Source organism: Mesoplodon mirus (genome assembly GCF_964341445.2).
Source record: "Mesoplodon mirus genome assembly, chromosome: 2".
Classification (NCBI taxonomy): domain Eukaryota; kingdom Metazoa; phylum Chordata; class Mammalia; order Artiodactyla; family Ziphiidae; genus Mesoplodon; species Mesoplodon mirus.
In genome coordinates, this window is record NC_138977.1 from 58860583 (window position 1) to 58885518 (window position 24936).

General features: G+C 42.6%; 1 protein-coding gene across 3 annotated transcripts in view; it reads left to right on the plus strand.

Annotated features, from left to right (window-relative positions):
- Window positions 1-2715, plus strand: part of SGPL1 (sphingosine-1-phosphate lyase 1) — a 51061-nt gene extending 48346 nt beyond the window's left edge. For all 3 annotated transcript variants that reach the window (XM_082603085.1, XM_082603084.1, XM_082603086.1), the window contains exons 13-15: window positions 598-744; window positions 1691-1811; window positions 2314-2715. In XM_082603085.1, coding sequence (XP_082459211.1) covers window positions 598-744; window positions 1691-1811; window positions 2314-2454 — 409 coding nt within the window. In that variant the 3' untranslated portion in view covers window positions 2455-2715. The remainder of the gene's footprint in view (window positions 1-597; window positions 745-1690; window positions 1812-2313) is intronic.
- The last annotated feature ends 22221 nt before the right edge of the window (window positions 2716-24936 follow it).

The window sequence follows — 24936 nt, forward strand, 5'->3', positions numbered from 1 at the left end:
GCTTTCTTTAGTTGCGGCGAGCGGGGGCTACTCTTGGTTGTGATGCATGGGCTTCTCATTGCAGTGGCTTGTCTTGTTGTGGAGCATAGGCTCTAGGCGTGCGGGCTTCAGGAGCTGTGGCCCGCGGGCTCTAGAGTGCAGGCCCAGTAGTTGTGGCACATGGGCTTAGCTGCTCCACAGCATGTGGGATCTTCCCGGATCAGGGCTCGAACCCGTGTCCCCTGCATTGGCAGGCGGATTCTTAACCACTGAACCACCAGGGAAGCCCTACATGGATGACTTTTTTAAAAGAGAGATGGATTATTTTTCCAGGATTTACAAAAAAGTACATTGTTTATCCCTCAGGTACCCCTGGGGGGCATATCATAATTTGGGGGTTGGGCAGACAGGTTAAGAGCCAACAATCTTCAGTCACTGGATCTAGTGGGGGTTGAGCCTTAAAATATTTTTAATATTTAGGAACCACTGATCTCAGTCTAGCCACCTTATGAGAAAACTTAAGCCCCCAAAGGTTAGATTTGTTATAAGGGAGACATGAGATGACCAGAAGAATGTACGTGCCTGAATTTCCTTTCTGTTCCTTTTGTTTGTTTTAAGACTGGAAAATATCAAAGGCATCTTCGTTTTGGGGAATCCTCAATTGTCAGTCATTGCTCTGGGCTCCCATGATTTTGACATCTACCGACTATTCAACCTCATGAATGCCAAGGGCTGGAGCTTGAACCAGTTGCAGTTCCCACCCAGGTGAGCTTGAAGACTTTCCTTTGCTCCCTGACTGCTCACCTTGGGCAGCAAGGTGACCTGAAGTAGAGGGAGTGACTGCTAGAGCCCAGCACTGTAGTGGCAACTGTAGGATCTTAGGATGTCTGTCTTGCCATTTGGAGTTATTCGACATCAAGAACAAGACTGTTAGCTTTAAACTCTGGCAAACTAGGTGGCAGCCTTGAGACGAGTGGTCGGTCATGAGATCATCTCCCACTGCCCCCCACATGCTTGCTCTCTTTCTGGGCTCTGTTCTGTCCCATCCGCAGGTGCTCTCATGACCTGAGTAATGGAGGGCCTCTAATCAAGGGCCTGGAATCATTCAGGTCTGCTGCTGTCGGCTTCCATAGGCATTTCTAACCTAATCTTCCAGGATGCCTTTAAATAAACACTCTGCTTCAACAGAGTAGGTCTCCTAGTGTCCTCCACGCACCCCCCGATCCTGTCATGTGTCTTGCCCCTGCCAGTCCCATCTGGATTCCGGTTTTTCCTCTTCACAATCGTGCTGTACCCCAATCTCCTTCCAGGGGCAGTCAGTTTCTTCTTTGCCCTGAAGACCTTTGAGACCCCAGCCATATGGCCCTAGCCCCATGAGGGTTTACCACCTAAGATAAAAGCGTCCTGTGGGTTGTCACATGGTTGAAGGAACAGCAGTGGACAGTTTCTGAGGGGAGGGGCAGGACAGAACAGCCAGCTGTATTCATCTTGTCAGCGTGGTTCTTGGTCACGCTGAGGGCATGAAGCCCTCTTGACAGCCCGTGTACTTGAGAGCCCTGATGCCCACGGCTGGGAGCACTTTGACTACACTTGTCACGAGCAACATGAAGAAGCAATCAGTAAATTCCTGTATTGGGGGCTGCTTGATTTCAGAACCTTTTTTCCCCTCTTTTTCCAGGATTCGTCTCACTTTGTCTTTCTTCTCCCATAGCATTCATTTCTGCATCACATTGGTACACACCCGTAAGCGAGTAGCGATACAGTTCCTAAAGGACATCCGGGAATCCGTCACTCAAATCATGAAGAATCCGAAAGCAAAGACCACAGGAATGGTAGGGACACTTGGGGTTTTTTCTTCCTGTGGAAGTTTAGGTGGTGTTGGTGGGCTTGAAAGAATCAGATGACCTCCAGTCTGTTCCTGCCTCTGTCCCTTATCCACAAACCTCTTTCCTTATTAGTCGGAACTGATGATCTCTGCTCACCCATTCCCAGGGTTTGTTTTAGTCTCAAACGAGGTATGCTAGATATAATAAGCACCTTGTAAATTTGAAAGTGCTGTACAAAGGCAGGTGGCGGTAGTGTCCATTTAAAAAGAAAATTTTGACACAGGAAAGGCAATAAGCCTGTTTCCTCCAGAATTTTCTACACCAAATCCCATAGGACAGTTCTTTAGGCAGAAAGGCAGCCTGGCAACTGCCTGTGAAAAACATCCTATGCCTTTCTGCTCGAATAGTGCCTGGGCTGGGGAGGGGGGCATGGTGGGAGAAGGAACGCACGACCGCTGTCTGCTCCGGACCCCTCATCTCTAATGACACTCTTTGACTGGGTTTGTAGGGTGCGATCTACGGCATGGCCCAGGCTACAGTCGACAGGAACCTGGTGGCAGAATTGTCCTCCGTCTTCTTGGACAGCCTTTTCAGCACAGACACTGTAACTCAGGGCAGCCAGATGAATGGTTCTCCAAAACCCCGCTGAGCGGGGATCCTCCGTGGCCCCGAGGTGCATCTGGCCTTCAGAAGGTTCTCGGGGTGTGGGACAGGCCACTGGTTTCAGCATCTGGTCTTCGCTCCACAGAGCACAACGAAGCAGACCGTGAGACAGCCTGGTCCTCAGGGTTCTTGTTTCCGTCCTGTTGTGGTTTTTAATGTGAAGACTCTAAAGGATTCCATGACGTAATTATTTTGCCCTTGTTCTAAATGTTACCCTGGAAATTGTTTTAAACATTTCCTTCTCTAACCTCTCTTGCTTTCAGCTTCACTTAATCACGGTGTGGCAGCTCTGACCTGTCCTGACTCCTTAGGGAAGCTGGGCTACAGTTTACGAGATAGGAAAAGGTTTGCTTTGTTACCTCAGGCAGGTGGGCTAGTCAGACAGGAAGTGTTCCATAACCGATGTTTCCCTCGGTGGGGGTGAGGTCTGCTCTAAGGAGGAGGCTTTTCCAGTCCTCCTCCGTGAGTGGTTAGCTGTCTCAGGGTCCCTTCTATTGCAGCTTGTGTTGTCTCTTGAGGACACAGGTTGACCAGCCATTGTTCTTGTGATGTGGGGCCGGCGCAGTCCAGCAGATCTGCTCAGTCCACCAAGGCAGGGGCTGGAGCAGTCGCTGGTCCTCGGCGGTGCCTGTAGTTCCCATTTGACACTTGGTTGTCATCATCTTTGAAGATTCTTGTTGGAAGTTATGCTCCCACTGGTTTGTTCCTGTTTCCATGGATGAGGAAAAGAATGCGGCTTCAGAGAATCTAGGACCTTCTGGGGCCCTGGCGCTGCCTCTCTGAATTGGCAGTGTCAGAGCACACCTGAACTCTCTGCTGGGCTGGTGATGATCAGAACCAGGCCCTTTTCTATACTTTTCTGAGGATCAGAGTGGGGTGAGCACCCAAATTCAAATGTGTCACCAGAGTTGGTAGCAGTCCTCCCCTCCCTGCTGCTCTAAGCCATCAAGCACGTTTGTCTGCCTGAAGGAACAGCTCGAAGCACCTTCACAAATTGCCTTGACTTACCCGGGGTGGGTGTGAGGAGGGCGTGAGAGAGCCCCCAAGGCAAGGGGAACCTCTCTCCGTTCTGTGTTCTTCCTGCCGCTTCCCCCTTTAACCAGCTCCCAAAGGCGCGACGGCAGTTAAGCCTCAGGTGCTCCAACCTCCTCGGCCCTGGCTAGGATGAGGTAAACTTTCTGGAATAGGAAGACATGATGGCAAGTGTCAGTTGTGGCCTAGGGCCTGGGATTCCTTCGTTAAGACTGGTTGCTCAGGGTGGCGCAGGGACAGGACCCAACCCTGCGCCCACTCCCCACCCTCTGCCTCCCACATGGGGCCCTGATCTAGGTTGAGCCGCTGTCCTACTCTCATGCTGACACACCATGTGCCTTCTTCCTCAGCGGGGACGGGCTACTCCTGACCTGGGCCGAGGGGAACTGCATCAGTCCTTGAGGCTTTTACCTGGGTAGGGGTAAGTCAGGAGGAGCCTTCCTTTGTCCCTCTACCCCTCTCAGGGACTCCTGAACATTCAGCCTCTTCAGGCTGGTCTCCTCTAGCCTTCTTTGCTGGGAACGCTGGCCGGGAGAGCCACGACGCCCGGACTCCCCGCCAGATCCTTGGCACAGTTGTCTGAAGTGTTCTTCAGCTCTGTACTTCCTCCACACTGACTAACTGTGACCAGCTGGCCGTGTCGTTGCAGGGCTGGTGTGGTGTGTTTCATCCTGTCTTCTGTGGGTTCCAAGGATGGTTGGGGTGTGTTTGTGTTAGAGGCTCAGATCCTTCGGACGTGAGAGTCACGTTCCCCCTGGTGGCTGAACTGCTGGGCACCTCCTGAGAGACAGACTGTGCATGAACCGTCCCTGGATCTCCAGTGCGTTCAGGTTGGATAGAGGAAGTCCAGGGGCCCAGAACCACCCGGCAGGCACCACTGTGGTTTGTGAGCTGCTAAAATGGAGAAGCACGTGTCCTGCAGAGAGCGCTGTTGCCTCTGGTGTCTCCCGGGCCCTTCCTCTGTGCTGTAACATTGCTTGGGGGGGTGGGGGGGGCGCGATGGTGGTTTTCGAAGGGACCTGCTGTTGCCACTTTAGGTTATGATCAGGAGCGTTAGTTTGACCCAACACGTGTGGGCTTTCTATTCTGTACACCTGTGCACATGAGTAACAGTCTGGCAGAGGTTGGTGGAATGTCTTGATGATGTCTTGTTGCTAGCAGGTGTCACATCGGCCTCTGCAAAAACTGTACTCTCATTTCTGGGTTAGGATTAAGTAGTCGCATGAATATACTGCCATGTCACTTTTTTTTTTTTTTTTTTTTTGCGGTACGCGGGCCTCTCACTGTTGTGGCCTCTCCCGTTGCGGAGCACAGGCTCAGCTGCCATGGCTCACGGGCCCAGCTGCTCCGCGGCACATGGGATCTTCCCAGACCAGGGCACGAACCCGTGTCCCCTGCACCGGCAGGCAGACTCCCAACCTCTGCGCCACCAGGGAAGCCCTGCCATGTCACTTTTAACATGACGAGTTTTATACCCGGAAAATGGTACTGGCCTCTTTCAGATCTTTTCTGTCTTTCACTTCCCCCTTTTCCATCTCGAGGCTCCCTTCCTAAGTGCAGCAATACTCTCTTAAGAAGCCGTTAAGTACTACAATGTCCCGCAGTTTACTCCTGTGGATGATTGTCTTCCTTTGTCCACTTAGGCGCACGGGGAAGACACCCACTGGAGTGCTGGCAGCACCAAACCGGCTGCCGGTGAGAAGCGCCCCTCTGCGTTGAAATGGTCGTGTGTGACCACGGATACCAGAACCAATTCAGACATGGACGAGCGGCAGTTCTGCTCAGTTCCAAGCACCTTCCTGGTAGCTCCACCAGGACTGGTGGCCACACCTGTTTAAAGGTCTGGAACTCACATCTTCAGTTCCTCGGGGCCAGGGCCTTAAGTTTCAGTCACCTTCCTCATCCACACCTGCTTACATCTTACTGACGGATCGAGCCATCTGGGGTGGTCTCCACTCCCCAGCTGGGCAGTGTGGATCCATTTCACCAAAGGACACTGATTTCAAGCCCTACATTTGGTTTGGGAGCTGATGGAACTCCTCGATATCTGCACACGTAACCACTGGGCCTCTTGTCCCATTATGAATAGGAAGTGAGAAGTCTTTCTGAAGGGTTAGTCAGGCTCTGAAGTTCTGTCCTTCAGGTAACCCAGCTTTTCATTCTGGCTCTCAGCCCATTCACACTTTGCCAGAATCAAGCCAAGGAATACCACCTTTGCTGTATAGTCTCTGCCAAAGGACTTGGTTCCCTGAGCCCCTACTTGCTTTGGGGTAAACCCTAGAGAAAAAGGGGCCAGGATATGTTTGGTGAGGAGGCATGGTCCACCCAAGAAGTGGTGTCCTGATGCTCACAGCTGTGAGCCCCTTTGCCTTCTCTGTGGGTCTTGACAGCAACAAGCAGCTTTTAGCTAGACCCAGTAGTGACAGAAGTAATGACAGAGGCCTAACTTGGTAGCCACCAGCTATAGCCTGTAAGCAGAAGTCAGGTTTCGAAGAGCCTTTTCTTGAGCTGGAGTTGTAATTGCCTTACTTTTTCTTGTGTTTTTTTTTTGGGTCCATAATAGCTCCTTAACATCCTCCGCTATAATTTCAATTATTTGCATTAATTTTAGAATAAACATGTTTATTTCTAAAAAGTGTTGCTTGTGTCTTTGTACCACATCAAGGTGCTTCATGTAACTGTAGTGCCCTCCAGGTTGGCATTTTTCAGTCTTTGATCCATGAAAGTAAGCAGAGGCAGAAAGGTGACATAACAGTCCATACCATCATGTCTAGTGGCTTGTCCCCTGATCCACAGTCATTAGGTCAAAGCACATTTAGAAGAATTTATGTCAGAAGTGAAGCAGATGGGGGAACCACTGTCTGAACCTTGTTGGTTCGACATTAAGCTTTACTGAAAACTTGTTACTAAATAAGGTATCAGACAGAGATCAAGATGACAGAATATAAAAGGACATGGAGCTCATCTCCTCCCATAAATAACATCAAAAATACATGTACATGTGGAACAATTCTCACAGAATACCTACAGGATGCTGGCAGAGGATCTCATACAACCAAAGCTTCAAGAAAGATCACCATATAACTGGGTAGGATGAAAGAAAAAAAAAAAAGGAATCAGGATGGGACCTGCACCCCTTGGAGGGAGCTGTGAAAGAAGAAAGGTCTCCTCACCCCAGGAACCCCCTTCACCAGCTGGGAGAGCAGCCGGGACAGGGAGCTTCAGCAGCTCAGAGGAGAGTGCAGCCAGCCGGCTTGCAGCAGGCAGAACAGAGAGAGACCAGCACAGACAGTTCCGGCCACCTCGTTGCACTCTGCAGCCCAGATGCGCATCTGCTGGAGCATGTGGGGCTGGGTGCTGAAATGTGGGCTTCAGCAGATAGACCCAGGGAGAGGACTGGGGTTGGCTGCACAGAGCCCAAAGGGGCTGGAGTGTGGTCCAGGTGACAACCAGGGGTGTGCACAGGCCGGAGTATGGGTGGGTCACAGAAGCCCCATTATTAACGTGCACACCAAGGGAGGGGGGGCCGAGCCATAGCAGCCTCATTCTCGGTGCTTACAGTGGGCACAGCTCCCCCTCTACAGCTCTGGGGGCATGCGAGTGCTGATGGGTTGCCCATATGCAGAGGCAGGGCTGAAATCTGAGGCGTGTGACTTCAGTGGGTTTATGTTGCTGCAGGCAGCTTTGTACCTTCATTGCCTGTGGGACACCTGAGCAGATGACTGGTGCTCCTGTAGCTATGGCAGGTCTGGCATCAGCTGCAGGCTTTGTGGGTCCCGTGCATACAGCTGCATGGCCAGGACCTGAGCTGACTCCTTAGCTCATGGCGGGTCCAGGTGTGCAACTACAGCGGTCCCCATGCCTGACTTCGGCAGATCTGTGCTAGTGGCTTTGTGTGCACAGTACCTGAGGTACACCTAGTAGATTGCCTGCATTCCCATGGCTGACTCGGGGCCGAGGGCAGTGCCAACAACAGTGTACTTTGTGAGGCCGCACAATAGTTGACAGTCAACACCACAGAGCGCATTTCCTAGGGGACAGCTCCGCTGGAAGAATACTCTGGCTCCTCTCTCAGTGGGAGTGCTCCAGTCCTGCCTACCTCACACCACAGCTCAGAAATGGATCTGGGGCTGCTTCTCTAACAACTGGGAAGCAGACCCGCCCCAAACAGGGCTGTGACAACCACAGAGCAAAGAGGAGGCCCTGCTGAACGTCCAGTGCAGGCTCTGGTCACCACAACACCTATCACACCTCCTATAACATCCAGCACACCCTGAAGAAAGACATGGCAGGCATCCATGCTAAAAAGTTCTCGCACCAAAAATATTAGGCCACACAGGGGTGCTCCCACATAAAAACAGCCCTTCAAGACCACAGTATATAACTTTGTCTTAAATTCAGAGTCAGAGAAATTTAAGTGAAATGACTACTCCCAATTAAAATAAGAAAATCCCCTGAAAGAGCAAACAATGAAACAGACCTCTACAGACTACTAAACCCCCAGTTCAAGAAGGAGGTAATAAAGGTACTGAAAGAATTAAGAAAGGCTATCAATAAATACAAATCACTGTAAAAAGGAACTAGAAACTATAAAGGGGAGACAAAATTATAAAACTCACTTGCCAAGATGAAACCCAATCTAAAGGCAATAAATAGCAAACTAAATAATGCAGAAGAATGAATAAGTGATCTGGAAGATAGAGTAATGGGAATCACCCAATTAGAACAGCAGACAAAGACAAAAAAAAAGCAATATATGAGATCTATGGGATAATATAAAGCATGTCAATCTACACACAATAGGAATCCCAGTAGAAGAAGAAAAAGAGGATCAAAAATGTATTAGAAGGACTTCCCTGGTGGCGCAGTGGTTGAGAGTCCGCCTGCCGATGCAGGGGACACGGGTTCGAGCCCCGGTCTGGGAAGATCCCACATGCTGCGGAGCGGCTGGGCCCGTAAGCCATGGCTGCTGAGCCTGCGCGTCTGGAGCCTGTGCTCCGCAACGGGAGAGGCCACAACAGTGAGAGGCCCGTGTACCTCAAAAAAAAAAAAAAAAAAAAAAGTATTAGAAGAAACCATAGCTGAAAATTTCCCAAACCTAAAGAAGGAAACAGATATCCAGGTATAGGAAGCACAGAGGGTCCAAAACAAGATGAATCTGAAGAGAACTACACCAAGACATATTATAATTAGAATGGCAAAAGTGAAAAACGGAGGATTCTAAAGACAGCAAGAGAAAAACAAGGAATTAATTACAAGTTAACCACCATAAGACTATGAGCTGATTCCAATACAGAAACACTGCAGGCCAGAAGGGAGTGGCAAGATATATTCAAAGTCCTGAAATGGAAAAACCTGTAACCTAGGATACTCTAACCAGCAAGATTATCATTTAGAATAGAAGGAGAATTTCTCAGAGAAGAAAAAACTAATAGAGTACAGTAATACTAAAATCTATCCTAAAAGAAATATTGAAAGGTATTCTCTAAATAGAAAAGAAGAATCTATAGGAAAGAGAAAATCACACAATTGGAAAGTCACTTAAATAAACCAGTACAGAGATTGAGGAAAAAAAAAATCGAAAAAAATTTTCTGAAAGTGATGATAACCACATTGAACAGCAGAAGTATAAACGAGATGTAAAAGGACATCAAAATCATAAAGTGTGGGGGAGGAAAGTAAGACAATGTAGATTTTTCTTAGAATATGCTTGAGCCTATATGGCTACCAGTCTAAAGCAAGTAGATACAGTAATGGGTAAACGTACTTGAAAACAGGGTAATCACAAAACAAAAACAGAGAACAGATTCACAAAAAACGAAGAGAACAAAAAGCATAATATAAAAGAAAACCATCAAATCACAAAAGGAAAAACAAAAAGAAAAAGAAACAAGGAAGAAATACAAAATCAATAAGAAAACAAGGTTTAAAATGGCAATAAAAATATCTTTCCATAATTACCTTAAATGTCAATGGACTAAATGCTCCAATCGAAACACACAGACTGGCACACTGGATAATAAAACAAGAGTCTACAATATGCTGGCTATAACAGACCCACTTTAGGCTGAAGGACACATACAGATTGAAAGTGAGGGGATCAAAAACAACATTTCATGCAAATGGAAATGACAATAAAGCAGGGGGTAGCAATACTCATATCAGACAAAATAGACTTTAAAGCCAAGGCCATAAAGAAACAAAGAAAAACACTATATAATGATAAAGAGATCAATACAAGAGGAGGATATTACACTCGTTAACATATATGCACCTGTTATAGGAGCACTTAAATACATAAAACAAATGTTAAGAGACATAAAGGGAGAAACTGATGGGAATATAATAATAGTGGGAGATTTTAACAGCCCACTGACATTAATAAACAGATCTTCTACATAGAAAATTGATAAGGGAAAAGAGATCCTAAATGACACAATAGAACAGTTAAACTTAATAGATATTTTCAGCATATTACATCCAAAAACTAGAATACACATTCTATTCAAGTGCACATAGAACATTTTCTAGAACAGGCCACATACTGTCTCACAAAACAAGCCTAAACAAGTTTAAGAGGATGGAAATTTGAAGTACCTTTTCTAACCACAATGGCATGAAACTAGAAATCAACCAGAGAGAGAAAGGAAAAGAGAAGACTTATATGGAAACTATACAACATGCTACTAAACAACCAATGGGTGAACAATGACATCAAAGAGGAAATTTTTAAAAACCATGAGACAACAATGAAAATTTAACCATACCAAATTTCTGGGACAAAGCAAAAGCAGTCCTAAGAGGGAAGTACAGAGCCATACAAGTCTTCCTAAAAAATAAGAAAAATCTCAAACAACCTAACCTACCACCTAAGAAAATTAGAAAAAGAATAAACAAAACCTAAAGGTAACATAAGAAATGTAATAATAAAGATCAGAGAGAAAATAAAATAGAGATGAATGGAAATTTAAAAATTCAAAAAAACCAAGAGTAGCTTTTTTGAAAGAGAAAACATAATCGACAAACCTCTGGCCAGGAACACCAAGAAGAAAAGAAAGAGGACCTAAGTTAAAAAAAAATAAGAAATGAAACAAGGAGAAACAAACTTCTGAGTTGTTTTGTCTCCTTTGCTGCACATGCTATTATCGCCAGTCAGTGCACTGTGATGCACAAGGGCTACTAGGGTGAAATGGAAATTTCTCTTTTAGGAAACAGGAAATAAGTTAGGAATAAAAGAATGCTCATCCAGTGAAAGGAGATGGTCTCTCTCTGGGCATCGGTGTTGACTGAATGCAGAGAACCTGTAAATTGATTCAGGAGTTTTGTAAACTAAACAAAAAAAAATCACTGAGGGGCTTCTCTGGTGACACAGTGGTTAAGAATCTGCCTGCCAATGCAGGGGACACGGGTTCAAGCCCTGGCCTGGGAAGATCCCACATGCCACGGAGCAACTAAGCCGGTGTGCCACAACCACTAAGCCTGCACTCTAGAGCTCACGTGCCACAACTACTGAGCCTGCGTGCCACAACTACTGAAGCCTGTGCACCTAGAGCCCATGCTCTGCAACACGAGAAGCCACTGCACCACAACGAAGAGTAGCCCCTGCTCACCGCAACCAGAGAAACCCCATGCACAGCAACAAAGACCCAACACAGCCAAAAAAAAAAAAAAGTCACGGAACATCCTCAGAATTGTCAAATTCTATCCAGAACTGAAACCAGCCGTGTGGCTGACAGGGTCTTGGTGCTCCAGCCAGGTGTCAGGCCTGTGCCTCTGAGGTGGGAGAGCAGAGTTCAGGATATTGGTCCACCAGAGCCCTCCTGGCTCCACGTAATATCAAACAGAGAAAGCTCTCCCAGAGATCTCCATCTCAACGCTAAGACCCAAATCCACTCAACAACCAGCAAGCTACAGTGTTGGACAGCCTATGCCAAACAACTAGCAAGACAGGAACACAACCCCACCCATTAGAAGAGAGGCTGCCTAAAATCATAATAAGGTCACAGACACCCCAAAACACACCACTGACGTGGCCCTGCCCACCAGAAAGACAAGATCCAGCCTCATCCACCACAACACAGGAACTAGTCCCCTCCACCAGGAAGCCTACACAACACACTGAACCAACCTTAGCCACTGGGGGCAGACACCAAAACCAACGGGAACTACGAACCTGCAGCCTGCGAAAAGGAAACCCCAAACACAGTAAGTTAAGCAAAATGAGAAGACAGAGAAACACACAGGAGATGAAGGAGCAAATTAAAAACCCACCAGACCAAACAAACAAAGAGGAAATAGGCAGTCTACCTGAATAAGAACTCTGAGTAATGATAGTAAAGATGATCCAAAATCTTGGAAATAGAATGAAGAAAATACAAGAAATGTTTAACAAGGAACTAGAAGAACTAAAGAGCAAACAAACACTGATGAGCAACACAATAAATGAAATGAAAAATTCTCTAGAAGGAATCAATAGCAGAATAACTGAGGCAGAAGAACGGATAAGTGACCTGGAGGATAAAATGGTGGAAATAACTACTGCAGAGCAGAATAAAGAAAAAAGAATGAAAAGAATTGAGGCCAGTCTTAGAGACTTCTGGGCCAAAATTAAACGCACCAACATTCGAATTATAGGGGTCCCAGAAGAAGAAGAGAAAAAGAAAGGGACTGAGAAAATATTTAAAGCAATTATAGTTGAAAATTTCCCTAATATGGGAAAGGGAATAGTCAATCAAGTCCAGGAAGTGCAGAGAGTCCCATACAGGATAAATCCAAGGAGAAACACGCCAAAACACATATTAATCAAACTAACAAAATTAAATAAATACAAAGAAAAAAAAATTAAAAACAGCAAGGGAAAAACAACAAATAACATACAAGGGAATCCCCATAAGGTTAACAGCTGATCTTTCAGCAGAAACTGCACGCCAGAAGAGAGTGGCAGGACATATTTAAAGTGATGAAAGGGAAAAAGCTACAACCAAGATTACTCGACCCAGCAAGGACCTCATTCAGATTCAATGGAGAAATTAAAAGCTTTACAGACAAGCAAAAGCTAAGAGAATTCAGCACCACCAAACCAGCTTTACAACAAATGCTAAAGGAACTTCTCTAGGCAGGAAACACAAGAGAAGGAAAAGACCTACAATCACAAACCCAAAACAATTAAGAAAATGGTAATAGGAACATATCAATAACTGCCTTAGATGTAAATGGATTAAATGCTCCAACCAAAAGACACAGACTGACTGAATGGATACAAAAACAAGACCCATATATATGCTGTCTAGAAGAGGCCCACTTCAGACCTAGGAAAACATACAGACTGAAAGTGAGGAGATGGAAAAAGATATTCCATGCAAATGGAAATCAAAAGAAAGCTAGAGTAGCAATTATATCAGACAAAATAGACTTTAAAATAAAGCCTATAACAAGAGACAAAGAAGGACACTACATAATGATCAAGGGATCAATCCAAGAAGATATAACACTTGTAAATATTTATGCACCCAACATAGGAGCAGCTCAATACATAAGGCAAATGCTAACAGCCATAAAAGGGGAAATCAACAGTAACACAATCATAGTAGGGGACTTTAACACCCCACCTTCACAAATGGACAGATCATCCAAAGTGAAAATAAATAAGGAAAAACAAGCGTTAAATGATACATTAAACAAGATGGACTTAATTGATATTTATAGGACATTCCAACCAAAAACAGCAGACTACACTTTCGTCTCAAGCATGCACAGAACATTCTCCAGGATAGATCACATCTTGGGTCACAAATCAAGCCTCAGTAAATTTAAGAAAATTGAAATCATATCAAGCATCTTTTCTGAACACAACATTATGAGATTAGAAATCAATTACAGGGAAAAAATGTAAAAAACACAAACATATGGAGGTTAAACAATACGTTACTAATTAACCAAGAGATCACTGAAGAAACCGAAGAGGAAATCAAAAAATACTTAGAGACGAATGATAATGAAAACATGATGATCCAAAACCTATGGGATGCAGCAAAACAGTTCTAAGAGGGAAGTTTATACCTATACAAGCCTACCTCAAGAAACAAGAAAAATCTCAAATAAACAATATAACCTTACACATAAAGGAACTAGAGAAAGAAGAACAAACAAAATCCAAAGTTAGCAGAAGGAAAGAAATCATAAAGATCAGATCAGAAATAAATGAAAAAGAAATGAGGGAAACAATAGTGAAGATCATTAAAACTAAAAGCTGGTTCTTTGAGAAGATAAAAAAATTGATAAACCATTAGCCAGACTCATCAAGAAAAAAAGGGAGGAGACTCAAATCAACAGAATTAGAAATGAAAAAGGAGAAGTAACAACTGACACTGAAAAAATACAAACGATCAGGAGAGATTACTACAAGCAACTATATGCCAATAAAATGGACAACATGGAAAAAATGGACAAATTCTTAGAAAAGCACAAACTTCCGAGACTTAACCAGGAAGAAATAGAAACTATAAACAGACCAATCACAAGCACTGAAATTGAGACTGTGATTAAAAATCTTCCAACAAACAAAAGGACCAGATGTCTTCACAGGTGAATTCTATCAAACATTTAGGAAGAGCTAACACCCATCCTTCTCAAACTCCTCCAAATAATTGTAGAGGAAGGAACATTCCCAAACTCATTCCATGAAGCCACCATCACCCTGATACTAAAACCAGACAAAGATACTACAAAAAAAGAAAATTACAGACCAATATCACTGATGAACATAGATGCAAAAATCCACAACAAAATACTAGCACACAGAATCCAACAACACATTAAAAGGATCATACACCATGATCAAGTGGGATTTATCCAGGGATGCAAGGATTCTTCAATATATGCAAATCAATTAATGTGATACACCATATTAACAAACTGAAGAATAAAAACAATACGATCATTTCAATAGATGCAGAAAAAGCTTTTGACAGAATGTGGACATATAGGGAACCTACCTCAACATAATGAAGGCCATATATGACAAACCCACAGCAAACATCATTCTCAATGGTGAAAAACCGAAAGCACTTCCACTAAGATCAGGAACAAGACAAGGATGTCCACTCTCGCCACTATTATTCAACATAGTTTTGGAAGTTCTAGCCACGGCAATCAGAGAAGAAAAAGAAATGAACAAATTCGAAAAGAAGAAGTAAAGCTGTCACTGTTTGCAGATGACATGATACTATACATAGAGAATCCTAAAGATACAACCAGAAAACTACTAGAACTAATCAATGAAGTTGGTAAAGTTGCAGGATATAAAATTAATGCACAAAAATCTCCTGCATTCCTATACTCTAATGATGAAAAATCTGGAAGAGAAATTAAGGAAACATTCCTATTTACCACAGCAACAAAAAGAATAAAATACCTAGGAATACACCTAACTAGGGAGACAGAACACCTGTATGCAGAAAACTATAAGACACTGATGAAAGGAATTAAAGATAATACCAACAGATGGAGAGATATACCATGTTCTTGGATTGGAGAATCAATATTGTGAAAATCCCTATACTACCCAAAGAAATCTACAGATTCAATGCAATCCCTATCAAATTACCAATGGCATTTTTTACAGAACTAGAACAAAAATTCTTAAAATTTGTATGGAGACACAAAAGACCCCGAATAGGCAAAGCAGTATTGAGGGAGAAAAACGGAGCTGGAGGAATGAGACTCCCTGACTTCAGACTATACTACAAAGCTACAGTAATCAAGACAATATGGTACTGGCAAAAAACCAGAAATACCAATTAATGGAACAGGATAGAAAGCCCAGAGATAAACCCACACAGCTATGGTCAACTAATCTATGACAAAGGAGGCAAGGATATACAATGGAGAAAAGACAGTCTCCTCAATAAATGATTCTGGGAAAACTGCACAGTTACATGGAAAAGAATGAAATTAGAACACTCCCTAAAACCATACACAAGTATAAACTCAAAATGGATTAGAGACCTAAATGTAAGGCAAGACACTATCAAACTCTTAGAGAAAACACAGGAAGAACATTCTTTGACATTAATCACAGAAAGATCTTTTCTGATCCACCTGCTAGAGTAATGGAAATAAAATCAAAAATAAACAAATGGGACCTAATGAAACTTAAAAGTTTTGCACAGCAAAGGAAACTATAAACAAGACGAAAAGACAACACTCAGAATGGGAGAAATATTTGCAAATGAATCAATGGACAAAGGATTAATCTCCAAAATATATATAACAGCACATGCAGCTCAATATTACAAAAAACAAACAACCCAATCCAAAAATGGGCAGAAGACCTAAATAGACATTTCTCCAAAGAGGACATACAGATGGCCAAGCAGCACATGAAAAGCTGCTCAACATCACCAATTATTAGAGAAATGCAAATCAAAACTCCAATGATGGGCTTCCCTGGTGGTGCAGTGGTTAAGAATCTGCCTGCCGATGCAGGGGATACGGGTTGGAGCCCTGGCCCAGGAAGACCCCACATGCTGTGGAGCAACTAAGTGCGTGTGCAACAACTACTGAAGCCCATGCGCCTAGAGCCCCTGCTCCGCAACAAGGGAAGCCACCGCAATGAGAAGCCTATGCACCGCAACGGAGAGTAGCACCCGTTCATCACAACTAGAGAAAACCTGCGTGCAGCAACGAAGACTCAATGCAGCCAAACAAAATTAATAAAATAAATAAATTTATTTAAAAAAAAACTGCAATGAGGTATCACCTCACACCAGTTAGAATGGGCATCATCAGAACACCTATAAACGACAAATGCTGGAGAGGGTGTGGAGGAAAGGGAACCCTCTTGCACTGTTGGTGGGAATGTAAATTGATACAGCCACTATGGAGAACAGTACGGAGGATCCTTAAAAAACTAAAAATAGAATTACCATATGAACCAGCAATCCCACTACTAGGCATATACCCAGAGAAAACCATAATTCAAAAAGAAACATGCACCCCAAACTTCACTGCAGCACTATTTACAACAGCCAGGTCATGGAAGCAACCTAAATGCCCATCAACAGACGAACAGATAAAGAGAATGTGGCACATATATACAATGGAATATTACTCAGCCATAAAAAGGAACGACATTGGGTCATTTGTAGAGACATGGATCAATCCAGAGACTGTCACAGAGAGTGAAGTAAGTCAGAAAGAGAAAAACAAATATCGCATATTAACGCATATATGTGGAACCCAGAAAAATGGTGCAGATGAACTGGCTTGCAGGGCATAAACTGAGACACAGATGTAGAGAACAAACGTATGGGCACCAAGTGGGGAGAGCAGCGGTGGGTGGGGGTGGGAGTGTGATGAATTGGGAGATTGGGACTGACATGTATACAACGACGTGTATAAAATGGTTGACTAATAAGGACCTGTATAAAAAAATAAAATAAAATTCAAAAATTCAAAAAAAAAAACTTCCAACAAACAAAAGCCCAGGACCAGATGGCTTCACAGGCAAATTCTATCAAACATTTAGAGAAGAGCTAACACCTATCCTTCTCAAACTCTTAGAAAATATAGCAGAGGGAGGAACACTCCCAAACTCATTCTATGAGGCCACCATCACCCTGATACCAAAACCACACAAAGATGTCACAGAAGAAGAAAACTACAGGCCAGTATCACTGATGAACACAGATGCAAAAATCCTCAACAAAATACTAACAAACAGAATCCAGCAGCACATTAAAAGGATCATGCACCATGATCAAGTGGGGTTTATCCCAGGAGTGCAAGGATTCTTCAATATAGGCAAATCAATCAGTGTGATAAACCATATTAAGAAGTTGAAGGATAAAACCCATATGATCATCTCAATAGATGCAGAAAAAGCTTTTGACAAAATTCAACACCCATTTATGATAAAAACCCTCCAGAAAGTAGGCAAAGAGGTAACTTACCTCAACATAATAAAGGCCATATGTGACACACCCACAGCCGACATCATTCTCAATGGTGAAAAACTGAATTCATTTCCACTAAGATCAGGAACAAGACAAGGCTGTCCACTCTCACTGCTATTATTCAACATACTTTTGGAAGTTTTAGCCACAGCAATCAGAGAAGAAAAAGAAGTAAAAGGAATCCAAATTGGAAAAGAAGAAGTAAAGCTGTCACTGTTTGCAGATGACATGATACTAAACACAGAGAATCCTAAAGATGCTACCAGAAAGCTACTAGAGCTAATCAATGAGTTTGGTAAAGTTGCAGGATACAAAATTAATGCACAGAAATCTCTTGCATTCCTATACACTAATGATGAAAAATCTGAAAGAGAAATTAGGGAAACAATCCCATTTACCATTGCAACAAAAAGGATAAAATACCTAGAAATAAACCTAAGGAGACAAAAGACCTATATGCAGAAAACTATAAGACACTGATGAAAGAAACTACAGATAATAGAAACAGATGGACAGACATACCATGTTCTTGGACTGGAAGTATCAACATTGTGAAAATGATTCTACTACCCAAAGCAATCTACAGATTCAATGCAATCCCTATCAAACTACCAGCGGCATTTCTCACAGAGCTAGAACAAAAAATTTCACCATCTGTATGGAAACACAAAAGACCCCGAATAGCCAAAGCAATCTTGAGAATGAAAAAACGGAGCTGGAGGAATCAGGCTCCCTGACTTCAGACTATACTACAAAGCTACAGTAATCAAGACAGTATGGTACTGGCACAAAAACAGAAAGATAGATCAATGGAACAGGATAGAAAGCCCAGAGATAAACCCACACACATATAGTCAACCTTACCTTTGATAAAGGAGGCAAGAGTATACAATGGAGAAAAGAGAGCCTCTTCAATAAGTGGTGCTGGGAAAACCAGACTGCTACATGTAAAAGAATGAAATTAGAACACTCCCTGACACCATACACAAAAATAAACTCAAAATGGATTAAAGACCTAAATGTAAGGCCAGACACTATCAAACTTTAGAGGAAAACATAGACAGAACACTCTATGACACAGATCACAGCAAGATCCGTTTTGACCCATCTCCTAGAGAAATGGAAATAAAATAAAAAATAAACAAATGGGACCTAATGAAACTTAAAAGGTTTTGCACAGCAAAGGAAACCATAAACAAGACAACCCTCAGAATGGGAGAAATATTTGCAAATGAATCAATGGACAAAGGATTAATCTCCAAAATATATAAACAGCTCATGCAGCTCAATATTACAAAAAACAAACAACCCAATCAAAAAATGGGCAGAAGACCTAAATAGATGTTTCTCCAAAGAGGACATACAGATGGCCAAGCAGCACATGAAAAGCTGCTCAACATCACCAATTATTAGAGAAATGCAAACCAAAACTCCAATGATGGGCTTCCCTGGTGGTGCAGTGGTTAAGAATCTGCCTGCCAATGCAGGGGACACGGGTTGGAGCCCTGGCCCAGGAAGACCCCACATGCCGTGGAGCAACTAAGCGTGTGTGCAACAACTACTGAAGCCCATGCGCCTAGAGCCCCTGCTCCGCAACAAGGGAAGCCACCGCATTGAGAAGCCTACGCACCGCAATGGAGAGTAGCCCCCGCTCATCACAACTAGAGAAAACCTTCGTGCAGCAACGAAGACCCAATGCAGCCAAACAAAAAATTAATAAAATAAATAAGTTTATTAAGAAAAACTGCAATGAGGTATCACCTCACACCAGTTAGAATGGGCATCATCAGAACACCTATAAACGACAAATGCTGGAGAGGGTGTGGAGGAAAGGGAACCCTCTTGCACTGTTGGTGGGAATGTAAATTGATACAGCCACTATGAAGAACAGTATGGAGGTTCCTTAAAAAACTAAAAACAGAACTACCATACGACCCAGCAATCCCACTTCTGGGCATATACCTTGAGAAAACCATAATTCAAAAAGAGTCATGGGGCCTCCCTGGTGGCGCAGTGGTTGAGAGTCCGCCTGCCGATGCAGGGGATACGGGTTCGTGCCCCGGTCTGGGAGGATCCCATATGCCGCGGAGCGGCTGGGCCCGTGAGCCATGGCCGCTGGGCCTGCGATCCGGAGCCTGTGCTCCGCAACGGGGGAGGCCACAACAGTGAGAGGCCCGCATACCGCAAAAAAAAAAAAAAAAAAAAGAGTCATGTACCACAATGTTCACTGTAGCTCTATTTACAATAGCCAGGACATGGAAGCAACCTAAGTGTCCACTGACAATTGAGTGGATAAAGAAGATGTGGCACATATATACAATGGAATATTACTCAGCCATAAAAAGAAATGAAATTGAGTTATTTGTAGTGAGGTGGATGGACCTTGAGTCTGTCATACAGAGTGAAGAAAGTCAGAAAGAGAAAAGCAAATACTGTATGCTAACACATATATGTGGAATCCAAAGAAAACAAAAAAACACACAAAAAAAACCGTTCTGAAGAACCTAGGGGCAGGACAGGAATAAAGATGCAGATGTAGAGAATGGACTTGAGGACATGGGGAGGGGGAAGGGTAAGCTGGGAAGAAGTGAGAGAGTGGCATGGACTTACATACACTACCAAATGTAAAAAAGATAGCTAGTAGGAAGCAGCCGCATAGCACAGGGAGATCAGTTTGGTGCTTTTTGTCCACCTAGAGGGGTGGGATTGGGAGGGTGGGATGGAGACCCAAGAGGGAGGAGATATGGGGATATATATATATTACATATATATATATATGTATAGCTGATTCACTTTTTTATAAAACAGAAACTAACACATCATTGTAAAGCAATTTTACTCTAATAAAGATGTTTAAAAAAAAGAAACAGGAGAAATAATAACTGATAACTGCAGAAATACAAACAACCATAACACAGTACTGTGAACAATTATATCCCAACAAACTGCACAACCTAGAAGAAATGGAAAAGTTTGTAGAAAATTACTGTCCATCACAATTCAATCGGTAAGAAATATATAATTTAAATACACAGATCACTAGAAGTGAAATTAATATCTAATAAAAAAAGCTTACTATGAACAAAAGAGCAATACAAGATGTCTTCACTGGGAAATTACACCAAACATACAAAGAACTTATACCAATCCATCTGAAACTCTTACAAAAGACTGAAGAGGACATAACACTCCCAAAATCATTCGGTGAAGTGACCACCACCCTGATATAAAAAAAAAAAGACAAAGACACGAGCAAAAAGAAAATTATAGGCCAATATCTCTAATGAATATACATGTAAAAATCCTCAACAGAATATTAGCAAAACAAATCCAGCAACACATTAGAAAGACCACAGACCAAGGTAAAGGTGGATTCATCCCAGGCTCAGAAGGATGGTACAACATATGCAAATCAATCAGATGGCATGATACTAAACATAGAAAATCCTAAAGATGCTACCAGAAAACTATTAGAGCTAATCAATGAATTTAGTAAAGTTGCAGGATACAAAATTAATACACAGGAATCTGTTAGGTTCCTATACACTAACAATGAAAAATCAGAAATTCAAGAAACAATCCCATTAACCACTGCATCAGAAAGAATAAAATACCTAGGAATAAATCTACCTAAGGAGGTGAAAGACCTGTATGCAGAAAACTATAAAATACTGATGAAAGAAATCAAACATGACACAAACAGATGGAGAGATATACCATGTTTTTGGATTGAAAGAATATTGTGAAAATGACTGTACTACCCAAAGCAATCTACAGATTCAATGCAATCCCTATCAAATTACCAATGGCATTTTTCACTAGAACAAAAAATTTTACAATTTGTATGGAAACACAAAAGACCCCGAATAGCCAAAGCAATCTTGAGAAAGAATAAAGGAGCTGGAGGAATTAGGCTATATTGACTGATTTCAGACTGACTTCAGACTCTACTACAAAGCTACAGTAATCAAGACAGTATGGTACTGGCACAAAAACAGTAATACAGATCAATGGAACAGGATAGAAAGGCCAGAAACAATCAATTAATGTCAATTAATTACACACTTATGGTCAATTAATCTACAACAAAGGAGGCAAGAATATACAATGGAGAAAGGACAATCTCTTCAATAAGTGGTTCTGGGAAAACTGGACAGCTACATATAAAAGAATGAAATTAGAACACTCCCTAACACCATACACAAATATAAACTCAAAATGGATTAAAGACCTAACTGTAAGGCCAGACACTATAAAAGTCTTAGAGGAAAAAACAGGCGGGGGCTTCCCTGGTGGCGCAGTGGTTGAGAATCTGCCTGCCAATGCAGGGGACACGGGATCGAGCTCTGGTCTGGGAAGATCCCACATGCCACAGAGCAACTAGGCCCGTGAGCCACAACTACTAAGCCTGCGCGTCTGGAGCCTGTGCTCCACAACAAGAGAGGCCGCGATAGTGAGAGGCCCGCGCACCGCGATGAAGAGTGGCCCCCACTTGCCACAACTAGAGAAAGCCCTGGCACAGAAACGAAGACCCAACACAGCCAAAAATAAGTAAATTAAAACAAACAAACAAACAAACAACAGGTGGAACACTCCTTGATGTAAATCGCAGCAAGATCTTTTTTGACCCACCTCCTAGAGTAATGAAGATAAAAACAAAAGTAAACAAATGGGACCTAATTAAATTTAAAAGCGTTTGCACAGCAAAGGAAATCATAAACAAGATGAAAAGACAATGCTCAGAATGGGAGAAAATATTTGCAAATGAAGCAACTGACAAAGGATTAATCTCCAAAATATAAAAACAGCTCATGCAGCTCAATATCAAAAAAACAAACAGCCCAATGCAAAAATGGGCAGAAGACCTAAATATCCATTTCTCCAAAGATGACATACAGATGGGCAACAAACACATGAAAACATGCTCATCACTAATTATGAGAAAAATGCAAATCAAAACTACAATGAGGTATCACCTCACATTGGTCAGAATGGCCGTCATCAAAAAAATCTACAAACAAGAAACGAGGAGAGGGTGTGGAGAAAAGGGAACCCTTTTGCACTATTGGTGGGAATGTAAATTGATACAGCCACTGTGGAGAACAGTATGGAGGTTCCTTAAAAAACTAAAGAGAGGGCTTCCCTGGTGGCGCAGTGGTTGAGAGTCCGCCTGCCGATGTAGGGGACACGGGTTCGTGCCCCAGTGCGGGAAGATCCCACATGCCGCGAAGCGGCTGGGCCCGTGAGCCATGGCCACTGAGCCTGCGCGTCCGGAGCCTGTGCTCCGCAACGGGAGAGGCCACAACAGTGAGAGGCCCGCGTACCGCAAAAAAAAAAAAAAAAAAAAAAAAACTAAAGAGAGAACTACCATATGACCCAGCAATCCCACTACTGGGCACACACCCAGAGAAAAGCATAATTCAAAAAGATACATGGACCCCAATGCTGACTGTAGCACTATTTACAATAGCCAGGACATGGTGGCAACCTAAACGTCCATCAACAGAAGAATGGATAAAGAAGATGTGGCACATATATACAATGGAATATTACTCAGCCATAAAAGGAATGAAACTGGGTCATTTGTAGAGATGTGGATGGACCTAGAGACTGTTATACAGACTGAAGAAATGCAGAAAGAGAAAAACACATATCATACATTGACGCATATATGTGGAATCTAGGAAAATGGTATAGATGATCGTATTTGCAAACCAGAAATAGAGACAAAGACATAGAGTTCAAACGTAAGGATACCAAGGGGGAAAGGGGGAGTGGGATGAATCGGGAGATTAAGATTGACATATATACACTACTGCTACTACGTATAAAAGATAACTAATGAGAACCTACTGTATAGCACAGCAAAATCTACTCATTGCACTGTGGTGACCTAAAGGGGAACGAAATCCAAAATAGATGCGTGTGTGTGTGTGTGTGTGTATACACATATATGTATGTGTATAGTGATTCATTTTGCTGTCCAGTAGAAACACAACATTGTAAAGAAACTATACTCCAATAAAAATTAATTAAAAAAAACTAAAAACAGAGTTACCATATGATCCAACAAAACCACTCCTGGGCATATAGCTGGAGAAAATGCTAAATCAAAAAGATACATACACCCCAATGTTCATGGAAGCACTATCTACAATAGTCAAGACATAGAAGCTATCTACATGTCCATCAACAGATGAATTCATAAAGAAGATGTGCTATATATATGGACATATGTATAAATAGATATGTGTGTATGTATATCTATATATGCACAATGAAATACTACTCAGCCATAAAAAAGAAAGAAATTATGCCATTTGCAGAAGAGATGATCATACGACATCACACAGAGAAAGACAAATATCATATGGTACCACTTATATGTGGAATCTGAAATATGACACAGATGAACTTATTTGCAAACCAGAAACAGACACACACACAGAACACAAACTCATGGTTCCCCCAGGGGAAAGGGAGGAGGAGGGATAAATTAGGAGTTTGGGATTAGCAGATACAGACTACTATGTATAAAACAGATAAACAACAAGGTCCTACTGTATAGCACAGGGAACTCTATTCAATATCTTATAAGGAACGATAATGGAAGAAGTACGACAAGGAATGGAGATACATAAATGTTTAACTGAATCACTTGGCTGTACACCAGAAGCTAACACAACATTGTAAATTAACCATACTTCAATCAAAAAAAAAAACCCCAAAACAAACAAACAAAAATAGGTCATACACCACGATCAAGTTGGATTCATTCCAAGCTCACAAGGAGGGTTCAACATACACAAATCAACCAGCACAACACAGCACATCAACCAAAGAAAAGACAAAAACCACACAATCATCGCCATCGATGCAGGAAAAGCATTTCATAAAATTCAACATACATTCATCATAAAAACTCTTACCGGAGCGGGTATGGAGGGAACACATCTCAACATAGTAAAAGCTATTCATGACCAACCCACGGCCAACATAATACTCAATGAGGACAAGCTGATGGCCTTCCCACCAAAATCTGGAACAAGTCAAGGACACCCACTCTCACTGCTTTTATTCAACATGGTATCACAAGTCCTCACCACAACACTCAGACAAGATATAAAAGGTATCCAAATTGGAAGGAGAGAGGTACAATTCTCTTGGTATGCAGATGACCTGATACTACACATAGGAAACCCTAAAGACCCCACACAAAAACTACGAGCGCTAATAAACAAATTCAGCAAGGTAGCACAATACAAGACTGACATATGGAAATCTGTTGCATTTCTTCACACTAACAGTGAAATATCAGAAAGGGAAAGTAAACAAAAGAATCCCGTTTAAAATTGTATCAAAAAATAAAATACAGAGGAATAAACCTGACCAAGGAGGTGAGAGGCTTATATGCTGACAACTGCAACACACTGATAAAGGCCACTGAAAATGATTCAAAGAAGTGGACAGCTATCTAATAC